A 20,744-nucleotide genomic window follows, 5' to 3' on the forward strand; every position below is an offset into this window, starting at 1 on the left:
ATCCCACACCCCACTCCCACATCCCTTACCCCTCACTGCCTGCCCTCCATGCCCCACCCGCTGCTGCAACCTGACCTTCGCCTGCCGCATCTGGGGCCCGTGGTTCTCACCTCCATTCCTCCTTTCCAGCAGATCCTGAGGCCCGCTGGCACGCGCTGCAGAGATACTACGTCTCCCCTCTCCCCCCGCCCCATCCGTTCCCCCTTCCCTCCCCTGGGGTCGGGACTGGCTCAGTTGCAGTAGGTTACGTTAGTTGTCCAGATTGCGGTGCTACTGGGTTCAGCTGCCTTGTGAGAAAAGAGGGGTTCTGCCCTTCACTCCCTGGAATCGGGGCATTAGGCTTACGGGGCGGTGGGCACCGTTCCTTGCGGGCACGGGAGGCTGGGCAGGCCAGGGCAGGGACGTGGGCCAATCTGGATAGCCCAGATTGGGTGGTGGGCTGTGGTGGGAGTCAGGGCTGTGGGCGCTGTCCGCTTCAGGCAGGAAAGAACCAAGTGGGCAGGTCGGGTCCACCTCAGACACCTCAGTGATAATAATAATGTTGGTATTTGTTAAGCGCTTACTATGTGCCGAGCACTGTTCTAAGCGCTGGGGTAGACACAGGGGAATCTGGTTGTCTCACGTGGGGCTCACAGTCTTAATCCCCATTTTACAGATGAGGGAACTGAGGCACCGAGAAGTGAAGTGACTTGCCCAAAGTCACACAGCTGACAAGTGGCCGAGCTGGGATTTGAACCCGTGACCTCTGACTCCAAAGCCCGTGCTCTTTCCACTGAGCCACGCTGCTTCTCATTGTTGTTCTCAGTGGCCATTGCTAGTGCGAGCTCGGAGCCCCCTGTCTCTGCCCTACAGCCCCTTGCTGTTCTTGGTGGGTGAGAACTGTTTAGAGACAGGACTGGGCCCTCTGGGGGGGAGCGGGGTGAGGGAACCACTTAGCGCTGGGCAGGCGGGCAGGATCCAAGGGGCAAAGAGAAAAGGAGGGCGACCAATCTTTGGTTCTGACTTTTCCAGGCAACAATGTAAGGGGTGGTTCCTGGGCCTCAGAATGTCTGCGTTTGGAGGGGCTGAGGGGAGAGGGAGCCTCACGGATGGGGGAGAGGGGATGGAGAAACGGGAGAAGGGAGGGAGAGGCTGTAGCGGGAGGAGCTGTGGGAGTGGAGATTGAGCCGGGGACGCCCCCCATCACGGAGGAGGACAGGCTGGGGGAGTCCGGCCCCGCAGGAGGGCCCGGCCTGGCAGGCTCCCCCTTTCCCTCCAGGGCCAGACCCACAGCCCGGGGTCCCCTCCTGGCTCCCGAACGCCACGACGATGACGAAGGCACAGCTGCGACGCCCCAGCAGCGGAGTTTATTGCATGCGGCAGGGTGACAGCGGCAACTCCCGGGACCTGGGGGGAGGGCTGGGGGAGGGTGGGGTTGGCGGTAAGCGGGGGGGAAGGGGGCCCCTTCCCTGGGACAGAGCAGCCGCGGGCCTCCCGCACGGGGTCCCGGCGGCCCCTCACAGCAGACGGCGAGACGGGGCGGGGGAGCAGCAGGGGAGGCAGCCCCCCGGGGCGGCCGGGAGGAGCAGGAGGCCGGTCAGGGGGTCCTGGCGGCAGCGGCCCATGGCCTCCTTGTAGCTCAGCCTCTCCTTGGAGACGGGGTCCGTCAGCTCCTTCTCGTAGCCGGACTCGTCCTGCAGGAGCTCGGCCAGCTCGCCGCTGATCATGCCCATCTGCAGGGCCTGCGATACGGGGATGCGGCCGGCCCGCTTGGGGTCGATGAGGCCGCCGGTCAGGTGCTGGACCTGCAGGTGGGGCAGGGCGCTCTCCCGGGGCATCCAGCCCTTCTGGACGGCCTCGCCCACGGCCAGCCGCTTCTTGGTGACCGGGTCCTCGATGCCCGTGAAGGCCTTCTGGGCATTGAGCAGCCGCTGGGTGGAGGTGTCGTCCACGAGCCCGCGCTCCATGGCCTTGTGGACCGAGAAGCGCTCCCGGGTCAGGAGGTCCACGATGCCGCCCGTGGCCGCCTGGGCCTCCAGCAGCTTCTGCCCCGTGATGGGGTCCAGGAGCCCCCTGGCCATGGCCGCCCTGATGCCGCACTTGGAGTCGGCAGCAGGGTCGTAGACGCCGGCGATGGGGAAGGCGTCGCCGCCCGGGCCCGGGGAGAAGCAGCGGGCCGGGGGCCGGGCGGGGCCGGGCGAGATGGGCGGGGAACCGGCCCCGCCGGGGGCCGCGGGATGGGGCCCGGCCTCGCCCGACACCAGCAGGGCGAACTCGGCCACGGGCAGCCGCCCGCTGCGGTAGAGCCGCAGCTCGTCCTCGGTGACCCGGCGGCAGCGCAGGGCCTCCTGGATCGAGTAGCGCCGGCCGCTCTTCTTGTCCAGGAGGACCGAGGCCTCGCCGCCCAGGGCCGAGGTGGTGACCTCCTCCCAGTCGCACTCCAGGGCCCGCAGCTGGGCGTACTGGGCGCGGTCGACGATGCCCCGCTGGTAGGCCTCACAGGGGGACAGGTCCCCACCCGTGTCCGGGTCGAGGACGGAGATGGTCGTGGAGAGGTTGGTCTCGCAGGTCTGGGTCTCTTGGCCCAGCTCCTCCCGGTTGATCTTGGCCTGGAGGTCGCGCAGGGTCCGCTCCTTCTCGTAGATCTGGTCCTTCTCGGCCAGGATGGCCACCTCCAGCCGGGCCAACTCCTGGCCGCACAGGGCCTTCCGCTGGCGCTCGCTCTCACTCTTGCGGTCGGCCAGCCTGGCCTCCTCGCGCAGCTCCTGCACCGCCTGCTGCCTCTGGCGCTCCAGCTCGCGCGTCTCCCGCTCCAGCTGGGCGCGCTCCTGGCTGGCCTGTTGCCTGGCCCTCTGCAGGTCCGCCTCCTCGCGGGCCCAGGTCCGCCCCTGGGCCTCGGCCCGCTCCACGCGCCCCTGGAGCTGGCGCACGGTCCCCTCCCGGCCCTGCCGGGCGGCCCGCTCCTGACTGAGCTGCTCCCAGACACGGGCCCGCTCGCCCTCCAGGGCCCGGTCTCGCTCCACCCGGACCACCTCCTTGTAGACGGTCTTCTCCTGGCCCTTGGTCTGCCGCAGGGCCTCGATCCGGCCCTGCAGGCCCACGCGCTCCCGCCCCAGCTCGGCCCCGTGCTGCTTCTCGGCCTCCAGCTCCCGCCGCAGGGCCCCCACGGCCCGCTCCACCTCCGGATCCCGCTCCAGCTGGACCACCTCCTCGGTGATGACCTTCTCCGGGGCCACCGGGGGCGGCCGCTCCCGCAGCTCCCGGAGCCGTAGGCCCAGGCGCCGCAGCTCCTTCTCGGCGGCTAGCCGCTTGTTGCGCTCCTCCTGGAAGGTGAGCCGGGCCTCGTCCTCGGCCACCGCCGCCCGTAGCTGCTGGGCCTCCCGCTCCAGGAGCCGCCGCTGGCCCGCCGCCTCATCCAGCCCACGGCTCAGGCGGCTGTGCTCTTCCTGCAGCTGCGGGTCCCGGCGGGTGACCACCACCTCCTGCACCACGACCCGCTCCTCGGGCCGCCGCCGCTCCAGCAGGAGGAGCCGGCTCTGCACCTCGAAGAGGGCCGCCTCGGCCGCCCGGCGCTTCTGCGCCGCCCCCTGCACCTCCAGGCGCAGCCGCTCGGCCTCCTTCTCCAGCACGGGGTCGTTCTCGTGCCGCACCACCTCCTTGGTGACCGTCTTGGTCTCCACCTTGGACCGCTCCCGCTTCCACTCGTCCCGCTCGCCGCCCAGCCGGATCAGCTGCTCCTGGGCCCGGCCGTGGGCGTTCACCAGCTCGTTCAGCTGGGCCTTCAGCCGGTCGATCTCCCGCAGCACCTCCGGGCTCTTCTCGTGCTTGACCACCTCCTGGACCACCTCTTGGTACTCCAGCTTGGGTTGCCGGGCCCGCAGGGCGCTCAGCTCCGGCAGGACCCGCTCCACCTCCTTCTCCACGGCGCTCCTCTTGGCCGCCGTCTCCCGCACCTCCCGCTGGAGCCGGGCGATCTCCCGCTCCGTCTCCGGGTCCACCCGGAAGGTCTCGTGGACCCGCTCCTTGACCTCCACCCTGGGCTTCCGCTGCTCCGCCAGGCTGAGCCGGGCCCGCAGGTCCTGCAGCTCCCCGCACAGGGCCGCGTTCCGGCCCCGCTCCTCGTCCAGCAGGCTCCTCAGCCGGGCCGACTCCCTCTGCAGCCCGGGGTCCTGCTCCACCTTCTTCACCTCCTTCACCACCACCTTGGGCTCCACGGCCCCGATGAGCTGCTCCAGCTCCCGGATGCGGTCCCGCAGGCGAAGGGCCGCCTCCTCGGCCTCCTGTCGGCGGCACCCGTCCTCCTCCAGCTGCCGCTGCAGGGCTTGGGCCGCCCTGACCATCTCTGGGTCCTTCTCCAGCTTGATCACCTCCTTGACCACCACCTTCTCCTGGACGGCGGGGGCCGGCCGTCTCTCCAGGGTCAGCAGCTCTTCCCTGAGTCGCTCGAGCTGTGTCCCGGCCGCGGCGCCCTCCTCCCGGAGCTGCTGGGCCGCGGCGCGGAGCTGGGCAGCTTCAGCCTCCAGCCCGGGGTCCCGCTCCACCTGGGTGACCTCCTTGGTCAGCAGCTCGGGCTGGACGGCCTTCCTCTGGCCCTCCAGCCGGGCCACCTCCCGGGCCGCGGCCTCCAGCTCTGCCCGGACCCTGGCCCGCTCCTTGCCTTCGGCCTCCAGCTGGGCCCTCATCTCGGACAGGCCGCTCTCGAGTCCGGGGTCGCGGTACACCTCCACCACCTCCTTCTCCTCCAGTCTCTCCACGGGCCGCTGGGTCTTCAGCAACAGGAGCTGGGCCCTCTGCTCCTCCAGCTCCTGCTGAACTTGGGCCACCCGCTGACGCTCCTTCTCCAGCTGCCCCTTCAGCGTCGCCGCCACCGCTTCCGTGCCCGCCCCAACCGGGCGCTCTGCCCCCAGGCTCCCCTCGGAGGCCTCCTGCACATCCTCGCTGCTCTCCTTCTGCACGGTGGGGGGGGCGGGGGCGGGAGGAGGCGAGGAAGGGGGGGTTTGGAGAGTCCCAGCTCCTCCTCTGGACTCAAACTGGGCCGGGGGTCAACGACGGGACCGGCCGGGACCCCGGGAAGTGAGCGGGGGCAGGGAGGGTAAGGGGGGGAGCGGGGAGAGGGAGGTCCTTCCTCGGGGTGGTAGAATCGGGAGCCCTCACAGGGGCCTGGAAGAGAGGCTAGGTTCAGATACAAAGCCACCGAACCGCAGAACTACTGGACCGGGGCCAGGGCGGAGAGGAGGAGCTGGAGCCGAAAAGACCCGGGTCCGCACCCACCCATCCCTGTCCGTACCTTCTCCATCACCTTCCGGGCAAACTCCAGCTGGCTGAGCTGCTGCCGGTTCTGGGCTGCCACCTCTGTGAAGCGCTGGACCACAGCCTTTTCCTGCAAGGAGGCAGAGGGAAAGGGGAGGTGCGGGCTCTGGACCCGGCCTTCCCTCAGAGAAGCCCCTTGCCCCAGAACCAGGGAGAGCTGCCCCCCCATCCCTTACCTGGGCTTGGATGCTCTCTTGCAGAGGGCTGATCGAGGGCTTCTTGGGGGCGGGCACGGTCAGGGTGGGGTCCAAGGAGCAGCGGTACTTGTCTGTCTGCAGCTCGTAATCCTGAGGAGGGGCGGTTATGATCACTGGGGAAGAGGGTGGGGGGACCGGAGTCGGGAGGAGGGGGTTCAGGCAGGAGGGAAAAGGGATGCGGGGCGGAGAGGGAGAGCGGTGAGGGGGTGGACATACTTGGAGAGCCCCCTGCAGGTCCCGGGAGAGACGGAGTACGGTGTTGCGGTCCTCCTCCTTGTTCTGGATCTCCTGGACCAGCCGCTGCAAGAGGAGAGGTGGGAGTCGGGGCAGGCTGGGGTGGGGGCAAGAGGAGCGGGGGCGGGGCGGGGAGGGGGCTGAGTCCCCCAGGGCCCGGGCCTCCCCCCGATCAGGGCAGGTTCCCCTATCTGTAGCATCGTGCGGGGAGCCCGGCGAGTGATGGATCAGGTTCCCGCCGGGGCCCAGACCCCGGGGCTCCCCGCGGAATGGGGCCGCCGGATCCAGAGTCATTGACCCCCTCCCCGCACATGCCCGGCCCCCAGGACCCCAGGATGACGGGGAAGGGCAGCGTTGGGGAGGGGGCCCAGTCCTACCTTCTGAGCCTGCAGCTTGTAGTTGACCTGGCTGGGCCCGTCGTTGGGCCGCGCGCTGTTGCAGGGCAGGTGGGCCAGCCACGACGTCAGGTTCTCGTTGCTGTTCTTGAACTGTTGGTACGTGAGGGAGGCGTCCTGAATGGTCTTCTCCCTGCCAGGGGAAGGGGGCACTCAGCCTGGGCTCTCGGCCAGGCCGTAGGGGAAGGGTCTCGAACTGCCTGCCCAGACAAGACCGAGGGCCAGGCCCGAGGTGGGGGGAGGGTGCCTTGACCCTGGGATCCCCCTTATCCCCGCCGACCCCACGCAGAGGGTGGGCGGCCAAGCTGGGAGCCCGGGGAGTTCCAGAAGGACACTGCACGGACAGCAGCTGGACAGGGGTGGGGTGCAGCCCCGGCAACCAACCGGTGGTACCCCTGAGCCCCTTCTTCGCCCCAGGCCGGGCCTACCCAGGCCCAGGCCCCCCCCCGCCTTCCCTCTTCCCTCCTCCCCTCCCCCAGGGCCGGTCCCGGGGCTCACTGCGTGTCCAGCTGGTCGGCCACAGCGTGGTAGCGGTCGGTGAGGCGCTGCACCCGCTGCCGCTGTCGGGGCAGGTCCTGGCAGAACTCGCGGAAGTTGTTCTGCAGAGCCCCGCAGCCCTGCTCCGTCGCCTTCAGCCCCCGGTGCAGGCCCAGCACGCAGGCCTGCTGGGCTTGCAGCTCGCGCCGCTGACGCTGCAGAGCCCAAACCGGAACGGACGGGATGGTCAGCTCCTGCGCACCGCCCAGGCCCTCCCCGAGCCCCTCCGGAGTCCCGAGGCCCCCAGCGGGGCAGGAGGGGCTGGGGCCCGGCCCCGACACCCTCCGACCCGCAGGGATGTGATCCCCGGCCCCCACGGCCGCTCCCGCAGGCCCCCTCACCTGCAGCTCCCCGGCCCGGTCCTGCAGCGCCCCGGGGCCGGCGGCCAGAGGTGCCTCCTGGCCCAGGGCAGCTTCAAATGTTTGAATCAACTGGTCTGACTTCTGGATCTGCTGCTCCAGTTCCAGGGAGGCCTTGGCCCTGGGAGGGCAGGGGGGTGAAGGGGGCACGGGGGCAGGTTAAAAGCCCCTTGGCTTGGCTTCCACGCACCCCTTCTGTCGGCTCCCCTGCACCCTCCCACCCCGGGCCCCCCCTGGACTCACTTCTCCCCGTAGAGGGCGCAGAGCGCCTGCACGTCACTGAACTTGTTCTTCACGTTATTGAGGGCCACGGGCAGCTGCAGGGCGGCGGGGCCGGCCGGCCGAGAGGACAGCAAGGCCTCGCACTCCCGTTGGGCCGCCTCCTTGTCCGCCCCCAGGCCTTGCAGCTGCCGGGCCGTGGCCTGAGGGAGGAGTCAGCAGTCAGCGCTGTTATACCGGACTCTCCCAAATGCTCAGTACAGTATGCTAGGTACCGTACGACTGATGGAGCCAGAGCAACCGGAGGTGGACGGGGCCGGTTCCGTCGGCTTCTCTCAGTTCGACGCCCGCCATATGGAACGGCCCTTCAGAGGCCAGCCCCCAACCACCCCGCCCTTCTCTCTGCCCCGTTCTCCCTGTCCCTCTCCTTTCTTCCCCAACAGTGCCGGTCCCTCGGCCCTGTCCCCGTCCCCACACCGCCCTCTCCCTCTTCCCTGCCCTCCCTCCCTCTTTCCCGTTCCCCCTGCCCATACTGCCCTCTCCCCCTCCCCGTCCCCCTCTTCCCCACCTCCTGGCCCCGAAGGCGAGCAGTAAGGTCCTCCACGGGAGCATGGCGGCTCAGTGGGGCTCGTAGCCGGCCCAGGATCTCCTGCTCCGTCTGAGTCAGGTCCTTTTCCAGTCCAGTCAGCCGGGTCAGGACCTTCTGGGCATGGGGGTCAATGCGGCCGGAGCCGGCGGCTGGGTCTGGACCCGAGCCTGGGCCTGGGGGATGGGGAGGCCGGATGAGTGGGGTCTTTTTTTGATGGCAGCCCCTCCCCTGCCTCCCCCTCTCCTGACAACATATCCCAGTGGGTCATAGTAAAATTGAGAAAGGCTTGAGGGAGAAGATGATGGGAGTGCTGAGGCAAGAGAAGGGAACTCCTCGTTTGGAGGAAGGGGCAGAAAGTCGATGTGTTTGCCTGGTGCAGAGGACCACGGGGAGATGAAGGCCTGTGGCTAAACCAGAGTCTGGAAGTTACCATGCCTTTTAAGTAGCCTGCTGCCCGCCCTCCCAGCTGCCTCCCCTCCCAAGCTGCCCCTTGCAGTCTCTCCTACCCTGCTGGGTGGGTTGGATGGGCTTGGCAGGGCTGGCACTGCCCCTGGCACCTAGGCTGCTCTCCACAGCTGCTTTCTTCTGCTTCAGCGCCCACAGTTCTGCCTCCAGCCTATGGGGCAAAGAGGGCACCGTGAAACCTCGCCGCTGGAGCCCCCGGGGGGCTCAGGGAAGGGGAGGGTATTTAGGGATGGGGTGGAACCCCTGGGGCTCAGAGCGAGGGTGTGGGCCCACGGGCCCGGGGGCTTGGGGTCCGGTCCAGAAGGACAGAAAGCGTGAGTTTGGTGGGTAGCGCCTCCCCCGACCCCCCCACCAGGCTCCCTCCCCACCTGCGGGCCCTGGCCACGGCCTCGGGGTTGGGGCCTGGGATAGAGAAGCAGGCGGCGGGGGCTGGCTTGGACTCCCCGCCAGGGCCCTGCACCAGCCAGGTCTCGGGGTGACTGTTATCCTTCAGGGTGTAGGTCTCTCCCCGCAATAACTGCACCTGGGGGGAGCAGAGAGAGGGACAGGAAGTCACAGGGGCTCCTGGGCATCGGTAGGTGGTGTCCCACGGGAGGGGGTGGGGGAACAGGGGAGGCAGTGAGTCAGGAGACCTGGATTTCTGCCACATTTTTGCCACAGGCCTGCTGTGGGACCTTGGGGCAGTCACTAAAGCCTCTCTGGGCCTCAGTTTCCTCATCTTCAGTCTACATCCATCTTTGACGACGATCCCTCCGTTGGGCAGGGACTGTGGTTGGGGTGGGCAATCAGCCGATCAGAACGCTGGCCCAGCCTGCCTAGGGGCACGGTGTAGCCCATTCCCTCTTGCCCAGGCTGGACCCTGGCTAGGGGCTAGTGGGGAGGCCCACAACTGGTCTCTGCCTGGGGGCGGCCCCACCGTGATGCGGCCCTTACGTCCCCAGCATCCCAATCGCAGATGGCGTCCACGCGGAGGGGCTGGGAGGGCGGGGTCCGGCGAAGGGGCAAGGGGGCGATGTCCTGGCACCGCCGCTGCAGATCCTGCACCGTCTTCTCGGCCATGATCAGCTGCTTCTCTTCGCTCTGGGGGGAGGCGGGGAGGGGGGGGGTGTTGGACTAGGGAAGCGGAGAAGGGGCTCGGCAGCTCCAGGAAGGGGAGAGGAGATGGCACTGCAGTGGCTCGATTCTCCCATTCAGACCCCTGGGGAGCTTTACTAATTCCCACCAATGTATTCTTTCCCAACGCTCAGTACAGTGCCCTGCACCTAGGAAGTGCTTAGTATTACTACTACTGTGCCCAGGGCAGCGGCCCACGCTCCAATCGAGTCCACCGTGGAGGCGAAAACAGGGACGTGGGCGCGGTTACGTGCGTGGGCACGGCCCTCACCTCCAGCGGCCGGCCCAGATCGGATGGGGTCCCCGGGGTCCCGCGGCCGTCTGGGCTGAGCTTGGTGTCCAGGTCGGAGCTCAGCTTCCTCAGGACCTGGTCCGCCGAGTCCGCATCGTCCTGGAACTGAGCCGGGGCAGAGCCCTGGGGGTCAGACCTGCCAAATGCTCCCCACCCCCCACACCTACTGTCCTCCCCGCAGCTAGGAGGGGGGCCTGCAAGCCCCCCCCGCACGCCCCCTCCGGGTTGTGCCCCTCACCCTGCGATAGTCCTCCACGCGCTGCAGCTGGCTCTCCTGGCAGATGCACAGGTTCAGGAAGTTCTGCCACTCGGTCTTCAGGGCCTCCTGGTGAACCTGGGACCGACAGGAAGCCGCCCACCGCTCGGCGAGTGGCTCGAACGGCCTACCCTCCTGTCCGTCTGTCGGGCTCTCCCTCTCTGTCCCCCAGGCTGAATACCTCAATGGGCCCCGGGCAGACACCTTAAGCCCCCTCCCTCACGGGGCTGGGGTTCCACCCCTACCTGGATGGGCCCCACGGCAGGGTGGTTCAGCTCGATCATACGCTCCCCATCATCCTCCAGCTGGTTCACACACTGCTCCTGCGCCAGCAGCTCGTGGCTCTTGAAGTGCTAGGGCACATAGAGGGCGGTCACCCAAAGCCAGAATGAGCAGGCAAGGGCCAGGGACCACCCAGACCCTATCCATCCGCTTCCTGCCCATCCCAGCCCACCCTGTCTGCAGCGGGCAAGGGGGTCCTGACCTCATACTCCCTCCGCAAGCCAGCGGGGTCAGCCATCTGGTCGCTCCAATCCTGCTGCAGGATGCGGCGTTGCTGGTCCGCCAGCGCGTTGAGCTGCCGGGTGCAGCCCTGCAGGTGGGTGTAGAGGCTGCCCAGGCTCTGCCCGCGCCAGGAGGCCGCTTTCTGGCCAGGGATATTGGAGTGGGGAGACAGAGGGAGGGGCATTGGGAAAGACGGTCAGGGGCCTCGTCCCAATTCCATCTCTCCTGCCCTGCCCATGCTTCCCATTCCAGATCCCCAGTCCATTCCCTAGGGGAACCCTCTTCAAGTCCTACCCCCTCCGTTCCCCCCCACCAACTGTAATCTCCCTCAGGGTCATTCCAGCCGGGATCCCCCGTCCCACTCAGGGCCCAGGGCAGGGGGTGGGCTCACCAGCAGGTCCCGATACTGATTCTTGATAGTTGCTGCATCCTGTCTCCCAGGCAGGTGAGGGGACAAAGAGGAAGGGTGAGGGGAGGAGGGGGGTCCCTGGGGCTTGGCCCCTGATGCTCAGAACCAACCCAGAAGCCTGTCAATCCTCCTACCCTCCCTCCCAGCCAGCCCCTCTCCCCTCAGGTAGGACTTTGCCCCAGATCACTCTTGCCCACAAGGCTCCTATTCACAGGTCTGGCCTGGCACAGCCTTTGTACCTTTCTGTGGCTCACAGTTCTGTGGCTCAAAGGGGAGGTGGCTCTGAGGAGGGGGCCACCAGCGTGGGGAGGGCAGAGACTGGCACAGTGTGTGTGAGGAGGGGTGCCTCTCCCTGTTACAGTCCCCCTTCCCCAGAAAGGGAATGAATCCTCCTGGAGCCCCCCTGAGATGTCCACCCTGCCCACCCATGCCCGGCCTGGAGACACTCACTGGGCCACTCAGGTTGAGCAGGGTCTGCCCGTAGGCCTCGATCTCTTTTTGCAGGACATTGTGCTCGGCGATCTGCTGCTCCAGCTCTGGCATGCCTGGTCCAAACTGCCCCTCGCACACCTGTTTCTGGGAGTACAAGCGGCGAGGGGTTGGCGGGGGTGGGCACAGGGAACAGGGAATGAGGTGGGGCGAGGACACAGACCCAATGACCAGCTCCGGCACCTCAGGTAGGCGACGATGAGATTGGGTAGGGCCAAGCCCCTATAGTCTCACCGGGAGATCCCTGGGTGGAGAAGGAGGGAGCATGGGAGGGAGGGCTTTTCCCTGACACCCGCCCGCGATGAGCCGACGTCTACCTCAAGGCAGCTGTTTGCTGGCCGTGAACTTTGAGGTCAGGTGCAGTTCTCGCCAGGCCTCTTGGGTACTAGCCCGCTGGGACATACCCGGCATTCCAGTGGGCTCACCCGGCCCTGAGTTCCAGGCCTGGGCAGGGCCTGATCAGGTGTCAGTTGTCAAATATTTTCAGTCCCCAGGGGGTTTAGGCCAGTCCAGGTACTTCTGAGCCTGGGGAAGGGGGACTTGAGGGTGCTCAGGGGGCTGGCCCACCCTTACCTGCTTCTGCTCCAGCAGCCGGGACCAGTCCACCTTGGTCCCCACCCCGGGCGGCAGTACCACCTTCTCATACAGGGCCCGGTACTCGGCACACTCCTGAGTCACCCGCTCATGCAGCTGCTTGATGCTACCGGGGGGAAGGCAGTGGAGAGGTCAGTGCCTGGTCTGGCCAGTGTGGGAAACCACCCCCCAACCCCCGGATCCCTTCCTCTAGTCGAGCTCCCCACCGAGAGCTGGGACCAACCTCCACGACACCCCCCATGGGGGGGTTCCAGCCCTAGGCCCCACCCCCACCCCCTCCACTCACTCCTTCTCTATCTCCGCCGCCTGGGGGTGCTTCATCCGCTTGGCCTTGTCCACGTCCAGGAACAGATCTTTAAGCAACGTCTCCGCCTCCTTCAGGTCGCGGCCTGTCTCCTGCTGGTACTGCAGAGCCTGGCATTGCTCGCTGCTCGCTCTGTCCTATGGGCACAGGCAGAGGGTGCTGCCCGAGTGCTCGAGCCAGGGCCTTCCTCCTCCCCCCCGCCCCAGCTGTGTCCAAGGGGGACTGCCACCCACCCCTTCGCCCTCCCCAGGGGGCTAAGAAGCCGCCAGACCTTCTGCCTCTGACCCTCAGATCCCCGGGAGGGCTATGGGGGAGGCAGAGAGTGGGCTGCAGGAAAGCCGGCAGTGCCAGGGACCACCTGGCCGGGCCTCACCAACTGCAGCCTCTTCTGGGACTCCAGGATATCTCTCTCCACTTGGTCGGCGTTGGCCTGCATCCGGGAGATGAGCAGGGCCAGCTCCTGGGTGGAGGCCCTAGGGGAAGCCGGGAGACACGTGGGGATGGTCTGGTCATTATGGTGGTTATGAATAATTATGGTATTTATTAGTAATGATGGTATTTTTCGAGGCCAAGCCCCATGCTGAGCGCGAGGGTGGGTAACAAGAGCATCAGATTGGACACCGTCCCTGGGCTTCACGATCCAGGTGGGAGGGAGAAAGTGGGGAGAGAGGAAGACACTGAGGCCAAGAGACGTTATGTGACTTGTCTAAGGTCACACAGCAGGCTGGGGCAGAACCAGGGCCTGCAGACTTCCAGATCTGGGCTCTTTCCCCTAGGTCATATTGCCTCTCAGGAAATACCCGGGGAGGGGGTCCTCCTCTCTGCCCTCTGCCCAGGGGTCTCTCAAATGCCACACAACTCAGCTCCCCCACATATCTCCTCGTGCCACCCCCACCTCATCACCGGGGCGGATGGGGAGAGGGCAGCGGGAGGATCGGGAGTCCAGCCGCCCCAAGAGATCTGGCTGGCCCAGCCCGCTCCGCCCAGCCCCTCTCCCAGTGGGAATGCAGCCCGCTGGGTCCCGCCCTGATTCCTGCTCTCCTCGGGGAGGGAGGGGGAGAGAAGAGGAGAGTGAGTCACAGCTCCCCACCCTCTCCCACCGTGCGGGCGGCCCACACCAGGCGCCCGGCTGGCGGGTCACCGGGACTGGGCACCGGGACTCCTGGGGGCCAGAGCCTGCAGCAGGGCTCCCCTCCCTAACCAGCGGCTCCACCTTTTCTGCCCGGGGTGGAGCATGGTGGCCAGAGCCCTCTCCCCCCACCCCCCTTCTCTCACCACTCTATTTGGAGCAAATTGGGCCAATGGACTGACCCGCCCCTCACCTGCACCCCTATTCCACCCCTTCCCCTCATCCCTATCCCAACCCTCACCCCTAACTCCACACCCCCTAACTTCTTACCCCACGGCTCTCAGCATCCCACCCCTTGCCCTGGGCCCATCTTGCTCTTTGAAGTTACCATCCCCACTCCACCCCCAGCAGAGGACAGGAAACCCCAGCTTAGAGACCCTCTCTCCCCCAAGGGTTCATCTAGGAGCTCGCTCTCTCTTTCACATACACACAAACACCCATGAAGGGTACACAGGGAATTGACCCATTTCACCACCTCCCCCCGCCCCAGCTCCCCTGATCCCTATCTCCCAGGTACCCCTCCCCTTAACTGATCTCAAGATGATTGGGTCGGTGTGTCCCCGAGATGTCTGGCAGATTAGCAGTGGCCCAGGGTGGAGCCTAGGAGCCCAGCCCCAGCCCAGGGGGAGCAGAGTAAGCAAGGGGGTGGGGTCCAGATGATCTCCCTCCTGCTGGAAGCCAGCAGCAGATTGGGGTAGCGACTGAGAGTGTGGGCCGACTGGAGGGAACTGGGACCTCTAGCCCTCCGTGCTCCCTACCCTCCCGGTTTTCCTTTGGCTGACAGGGAGGGCACCTGAGGCAGGACAACGCCTCTCATGAAGGAAGACCTCTCATAGGAAAAGGCCCCGACCCCCCCTTGATGGCCACTGGGCCGGGATCGGGCCGAGAAGTCACCCCACACCAGGAGACAAATGCCAGGCCTGGGCCATATCCCTGCCCCTCTCCCCGGGCCCAGGCCCCTACTCCCTCTGCCCAGAAGCTCTGACTTCCAGCCCTGGTCTGGGGGGAGGCGGGGGGTTGTCTGCTCATTCCCATCTGATGCAGGGATGGGCCCAGGGTGAGATTCTGCCCTCCACACTCCCCCACCCTGGCACTGACAGCAGCCCCAGTGTGCCACATGACCCATGCCTCTTGTGCCCAGGAGGGCCTGAACTAAGAGGGTTCAGAGGGGGTGGCAGCAGCGGTGGTGGTCTGTGCCTGGACCCCAAGAGTTGCCCCTGCAGCTAGCTCCGGGGAGGGGGCCTTGCCCTCAGCCGCGGCTGGGTTGGGGAGAAGGCTGAGCTGAGAGTGCCAAGGCATCTGCCCCACCTCACTCTCTCCAAGCTCCCTTGCGGGCGCTACTCCTCCCTGGGTTCTGGGAATCAGTCCCAACCAGCGGGCCAGTGCTGCAACCTCCAAGAGGGGCAGATGGGACATTTAGGACCCCCTCCCGCTCCCCCAACCTCCAGTCTTTCCCTCTACTCCCTCTCAGCACCAGGGGCTTTAAATCCCAGAATGGGACTAAGAGGAGGGAAGGGGAGGATGGAGGAGCTCGGGACTGGGAGGCAGGTAGTTCCCTGATCTCTCCCTGCCTTATGCCCCCTGGCACATGGCCTGGCACCCCATTGTGCCCCTGGCCCGACCCTACTCGTTGACCAGGGTAGGGTCTCTCTGGCGCTTCTCTCCGGGGGACACAGCACCGCCTGGCAACCCGGGGCCACGGAGGGTAAGGGGGAGCCCCGTGCCCCCCACCGAGTCCGGGGCCCCGGCAGCCCCGCGTTCCGCTCACCTGCTGTGCTTGCTGGGGGAGCCCTTCGGGGAGCCCCTGGCAGGGGAGCCCTTGGGTGACCCCTTCCCCGGGGAGCCCTTGCTCAAGCCCTTGAACATGACGGCGGCGGCGGCGGCGGCGGCAGGAGGGATGGAAGGAAGGCAGGAGGGCCGGACGTGTGGACACGGGTGGACGGGCGGGCGGGCTCGCTCCCCTGGCTCCCCCCGTGTGAGTCCCCAGCAGACTGGGCGCGCTGCGCTGCAGGCCGGGGAAGCCCAGTTTCTGGGAGGCCCCTCCTCCTCCTCCTGCTCCTCTTTCTCCCACCACACCCCCAAGGTGAGTTGAGCGAGCAGCCCTGGGCGACACACCCACACTCACACACACCTCACACAACCAGTTTGGGAGGGACGGTGTGTCGGTGGCGGTGGAGACTGAGGCCGGGCCCGCCCAGCTCCTGGAGATCGCTCGGGCTTGTTACGCCCACGCACATATACACCCACATCCACACACATGTACCCCCAGGCAGACACCCAGGAACAGCCCCACGTCCTCCCGTGGTTGGGTGGATCCTCTCAGAGATAGGCACTGGGACCACGGATGCAGACAGACGGAGGGGTCCCAGGAAAGCGCGCATTGGGGGGAAGGAGCCTCCGGACCCACGGAGGGGAAACCGGCTCACCCAAAGATACACAAATCGCACGATGCACGACCAGGCCACTCCGGCCACAGGTCGGCCTCGGTTCCCTCGTGGAGGCCAGACCCCCGGGTTGGCCTCCCTCTTTCCCCGGGTGGGTGTGAAGGGCTTGGCTCAGGATGGCACAGCCGAGACAAAGCCCGGGAACCCAGGACACCCAGCCTCCCTCTGTCCTCGGCCTGCGGCTGACCACTGGGACAAGGACACAGGCTCAGGGCCTCCAGCCTCCAGGAGAGGATGCGGACTAGAACTCTGGGTACACTGTGCTAACCTTCCTGCAGGGGAGAGGCAGGGATGGGAGAGAAAAGGAGGGGTGGAGAGGGGAAAGAAGGATAGGAGAAAAGAGGAGGGAAGAGAAAGGCCAAGCTTGGCACAGTGCACCGCACACAATAAGTACTCAATAAATACCACTGATTTGCTTGATCCATCAATTGATTGAGTGGTCTGCAGGCTGTGGGGAAGCCAATGGAAACCTGGAAACGTATCTATGCCTCCCCGGGATTAGGCAGATGTGGACCAGGTTGAGGCAGAGGAGCGTGGAGGGGAGGGTGGGGGGCAGGGGGTCCATCGGGCTTGAGAAACAGCGTGACTTAGTGGAAAGAGCACGGCTTGGGAGTCAGAGGTCATGGGTTCTACTTCCGCCTCTACCATTTGTCAGCTGTGTGACCTTGGGTAAGTCAGTTAACTTCTCTGTGCTTCAGTGACCTCATCTGTAAAATGGGGTTGAAGACTGTGAGCCCCACACGGGACAACCTCTTTACCTTTTATCTACCCCAGCGCTTAGAACAGTGCTTGGCACACAGTAAGCGTTTAACATATACCAACATTATTATTATTATTTCATCATTGTCCAGTGGGCGCTGAAAGGGAAGGAGAACGTGGGAGAGAGGTGAGTGGGTGGGGGCGTTGGGGGCAAGGATGGGCAGGGAGGTTTTGTAAGGACAAGGTAAATGGCCAGAAGGCACAGAGGCTGGACCAGGAGACCGAGGTGTATGTGTGTGTCAGTGTTGGGGGGTGGGAGGGGGGTGTCGGGGAGGAAGTGTAGAGAGGCTTTGAAAGAACAAGGTAAGTGGCTGGAAGATGATAGAGGCTGAACCAGGAGCCCAGGCTGCCTGGATAATTGGGCTGCGGCGGGTGGGAGCGGGACCGAGATGGTTATTGGTATTTTCTCCCTGAGAGCTCATGTCATTTCAGAGCTTGGATCAGAGATGAAAGGCAACGGTTCCCCCCGACTTTTCTCCTTCCATCTATCTCCCCCCATCCCTAAATTCTCCTTCCTCCCATCTCTCTCCCGGAGGGACAATTTTCCCCTCTGTCTTTAATGCCTCAGATGGACCGGGCCCCTGCCGGGATGTTTGTTCACATAACAAACGGCCCCTGTCTTGGCTCCGCTTCATTTTGGGTGTTGCTTTTCCTCTCTTTCGCCTCCCTCCAACCCCACAGGCTGAGAGGAGGCCGCAAATGTGAGAAGGGTTCCGTGGGGCTGTCTTTCTTAGAACTGGGCCAAAACCAGCAGCGCTGGCTTGTCCCCACTCCACCCATGAGGCTGCTTGCCAGCCTGGGCTCCTCCACACAGGCCCTTGGGTTCGTCTCAGTGGGGTGGCTGGTGCCGCACCATCCACACTCTCCACCTGGCCTCCCTTCGGTCCCTCAATCCAAGGAACTGCTGTTTCTGCTCTGAGGGTGGGTGGGGCCAGGTGTGGGGCAATTCCTCCCTATTGAGAGGGTCCCGTCCCCAGGGGGCTTCAGTCCTGCCCTCTTGGACCAGGACTCGCCCACTACACTCAAAGCGAGACTCCAGAAGCTTCCACTTATGGCACAGAAGGACCCTTGGGAGACTTTTCAGAGCACTGGAGCACGATGCCTTGCACACAGAAAGTGCTTAATAAGTACTATTACAACTACTAATCCCATCTTAGCCCCTGGCCTGCCGGGTGACCTTGGGCAAGTCACTTAGCCTTTCTGGAATCTCGATTCCGCACCCACAAAATGGGGACAATCAGAACAGCCTCTCCTCCCTCCCTTTCTCTCAGGGATGTAGGCTGGTTCCACAGCGTAATGGTTAGCACCTTGGACTCTGAATCCTGTGGTGTGAGTTCAAATCACAGTGGAACTTGACTTTGAGAAGCAGTGGATAGAACCCAATCTGGGTTCGAATTCTGGCTCTGCCACTTGTCTGCCGTAACCTTGGGCAAGCCACTTAACTTTTCTGAGCCTCAGTTAGCTCATCTGTAAAATAGGGATTGACTGTGAGCCCCATGTGGGACGTGGAATGTGTCCAACCTGATCATCCCGTGTCCACTCCAGTGCTTAGAACAGTGCCTGGCACATAGCAAGTGCTTATAAAATACCCTTTAAAAAAAGCAACACAAAAATAAAAATGAGCTGAACAACCTGAAATGCCAGAGGTAACAGAGCCCTAAAACCAGAGGGGTGATAAATTGGCAAAGCTGTGAAAGGAGGCCTTTGGTGCCAATCAGAAATACTGAGACCTTGTCTTCCACTGCTGTTAAAGCAATTCCTGCTTCAGGAAGCAGCCCCCCAACCCCCTTCTCCCGGGAGCGCTATTAGTGTGGAGCTTTGCAGTCACGGCTGCCAGCTGTGGGCCTGGTTGACTGGGAGTTTTTCAAGCCCCTTAAACCCATGCTCTGCAGCTCCTACAGCTCCTAATGCCCCCAAGTCCCTGCCCCCTGCCCACGAGCTGACCCGGAGTGCAGGGAGCTTCCGGGCAAAAAGCAGAGAGAAGCAGGGAGGGGACAGAGGCACTTTCCTGCCAGGCTCTGAGTGAACTGAGCGGCATCAGAAGCCCATCGGCCAAACCGCAAGAGTCGAGGGGCAGGGCTGGGGCTCCAGCCCAACCGGGGAAGAAGTCATCTGGGGATGTAGCTGAGGGAGAGAAGGACCCCCCGGCTGGGCAGTGAATGGGGTCAGGTAAAGGACTATTTCTGCCCCCGGAGCAGGGGCGAAGTGGCAGTGGAGGGAGGACGCTGGAGTCCAGTGCGCAGAGGTCACAGTGAGGCCACCTTTGTGAAGAAGCAGCTAATTGGGATTGACCTGCAGTTCCCCTGCTCCACCCTGCCCTCCTCCATGTCCGGCCACTCCTGCTGGGGCAGGCAGGCCTGCCTTTCGGCTAGGACGTGCCCCAGCTGTAGGGGTGCCTCCCTCCCCCCACCCAGGCAGGCAGGGCATCTCCCAGGCCCGCCTCCCCACTTTCCAACATCAACCCCTGCTGACCCGAGTCTGGTTGCTCTCTGCTTGGCGGCTCCAAGCCCCCGCAGCCCCGGGCTCTGCTACTCCGTTGTAGCTTTGGCTGCTGCCGGTCCAGGACTCCGGTTGCCCGTCGGTCCCGGGTTGGGAATGGTGATCAGTGGCCATGTGTTTTGGGGGTTACTGGAAGCCGACTGGGGAAGGGAGGGAGGGATGGAGGGTGTTGTGTTGAGCTTCTGAGCCTCCAGCCGCCACAGTCTGGTTCGTTGGTAGGGCAAGTTGCCAAAGGTGGCGGGGGAGAGGGAACTGCTGGGAAGCTGGTTAATCCTTCCAGATGCAGGGGGTTGGGGAGGGATGGGAAGAAAGGGAAGAGGGAGAGCACACGATTTACTACAACCCTGGAAAAGGAGACAGAACATCAAACAATGGACATGAAAGCAGAAGAGAGGGAGTAGGGAAGGCAGGAGGCGGCCCTACAACCCGGAAAGGCTGGGCCCCATCCATCAGCTGACTCACAGCCCCAGCTCTCTAACATTTTTCCAAACCGAACAAACAGGCTCTCTGGACGGACAGACGTGGGATGGAGCCATGGCGGCCCCTCCCCACTTTGCGTTAGGTACTTTGGCGGCTAAAGAGCTTTCCCCTTCTAGACTGTCAGCTCTTTGTGGGCAGGGAACGTGTCCACCAACTCTGGTCTATTGTATTCTCCCCAGTGCTCAGCGCACAGTAAGCGCTCAACAAACACAATTGATCCAACGGCTGGGACTGTCGGGTCCGAGGTCAGAATCGCCGAGAAGGGCAGCCCACTGCCCCTTTGGTTTAAGTCAGGAAACAGGTGGGTCTCGCGGGTGACGCCCCACCCAAACCCCAGGTGCTGGGTTGACGCCCCTCTGGCTCCCCGTCAGGAGCTGGAGAGTGAAACTCGCCTGGGCCGTTTCTCACTCAGGGTGGGGTGTGCAAGCCATGTCTCCCAAACTGGAAAGCCCGGTTCCACTCTGGTCCGCCAGGAAGCCGGGTGGCCCGCGGCCCTCCAGAGCTAGTTGTTCTCTCTGCCCCTGCAGGGCCACCTGGCCTATGCCCACCCGAGGCAAAGCACTGAGCCGGGCCAGCGTGCACCAGGAAGCGTGTGCACGATTGGGTACGGGTGGCCGTGCGTGGGGTGTGTGTTCAGTGCCCGTCTCAATCAGGGGCTCCCGGGGAGGAAGGTGGGGGGAGGTCCCAGCCGAGGTCTGGCCCCCCACCCATCAGTCCCAGAAGCCCTGAGTCACCATCAGCTCATCCTTCAGAACAACGTGAGTCCGTCCCTAGGACCTGGCTAGGGAGGTAAAGGCGGGAACAGCTCCTGCTGCAACCCAGACCCCCTTTCTTCAACTTGGCCCCAAGAAAGCCGGGCAGGGACAGTATCGGGACAGGGGTACGGAGAGAGACTGTGGAGCAGAGAGACCGAGAAGAGGAAGGGCCCCAGGGGAGCGAGAGGCGACCTGGGGGCACACGCCATCCCAAGATACCTTGGGTAGGAGCAAGGCAGGTGTGACCCCTGTGCTGACTTGGGGTGCCTGGGTGGCAGCCCCGAGTTTTGAGGGAAGCTTGGTGTCAACGTCGTGGACACCACCGTAAGCCTCTGTGCAGGGAAGGCGCCACCGACCTCGGATTCAGCTGGTCCCCCTGTGCCGCAGAGAAGGAGGTGGTCCCAGCTCTTTGGCCAAGAGCACGGGGCAGTGA

General features: G+C 64.8%; 1 protein-coding gene across 2 annotated transcripts; it reads right to left on the reverse strand.

Moving 5' to 3' along the window:
• Positions 1 to 1,331: 1,331 nt before the first annotated feature.
• Positions 1,332 to 20,699, reverse strand: EVPL (envoplakin). 2 transcript variants are annotated; one of them, XM_029056897.2, is made up of 23 exons: positions 20,531 to 20,699; positions 19,050 to 19,349; positions 12,619 to 12,718; positions 12,228 to 12,382; positions 11,921 to 12,047; positions 11,309 to 11,434; positions 10,841 to 10,879; positions 10,430 to 10,591; positions 10,191 to 10,298; positions 9,928 to 10,023; positions 9,669 to 9,794; positions 9,218 to 9,364; positions 8,653 to 8,807; positions 8,326 to 8,435; positions 7,799 to 7,992; positions 7,255 to 7,433; positions 6,994 to 7,132; positions 6,614 to 6,807; positions 6,098 to 6,248; positions 5,703 to 5,786; positions 5,466 to 5,576; positions 5,267 to 5,359; positions 1,332 to 4,928 (listed from the first exon to the last, which is right to left on the reverse strand). In XM_029056897.2, exons 3-23 carry the CDS (start codon positions 12,679 to 12,681, stop codon positions 1,497 to 1,499), a joined length of 5,991 nt encoding a protein of 1,996 aa, XP_028912730.1. In that variant the 5' UTR covers positions 12,682 to 12,718; positions 19,050 to 19,349; positions 20,531 to 20,699; the 3' UTR covers positions 1,332 to 1,496. The 2 variants fall into 2 exon arrangements, with proteins under 2 accessions (XP_028912730.1, XP_028912729.1); XM_029056896.2 differs by lacking the exons at positions 19,050 to 19,349; positions 20,531 to 20,699 and adding an exon at positions 15,143 to 16,152.
• Positions 20,700 to 20,744: the final 45 nt, after the last annotated feature.

Source organism: Ornithorhynchus anatinus, unplaced genomic scaffold, assembly GCF_004115215.2.
Source record: "Ornithorhynchus anatinus isolate Pmale09 unplaced genomic scaffold, mOrnAna1.pri.v4 scaffold_264_arrow_ctg1, whole genome shotgun sequence".
Classification (NCBI taxonomy): Eukaryota; Metazoa; Chordata; class Mammalia; order Monotremata; family Ornithorhynchidae; genus Ornithorhynchus; species Ornithorhynchus anatinus.

What these genes read in the sequence shown, in the direction of transcription:
- EVPL (XM_029056896.2), bottom strand. Translation starts at nt 15,240, where the DNA reads ATGTTCAAGGGCTTGAGCAAGGGCTCCCCGGGGAAGGGGTCACCCAAG. An exon ending in GCCGTGGCCAGGGCCCGCAG is followed by an intron (nt 8,436 to 8,652) that starts GTGGGGAGGGAG and finishes TTTGCCCCATAG; the next exon opens with GCTGGAGGCAGAACTGTGGG. An exon ending in AAGAGAGCATCCAAGCCCAG is followed by an intron (nt 5,360 to 5,465) that starts GTAAGGGATGGG and finishes GCCTCCTTGCAG; the next exon opens with GAAAAGGCTGTGGTCCAGCG.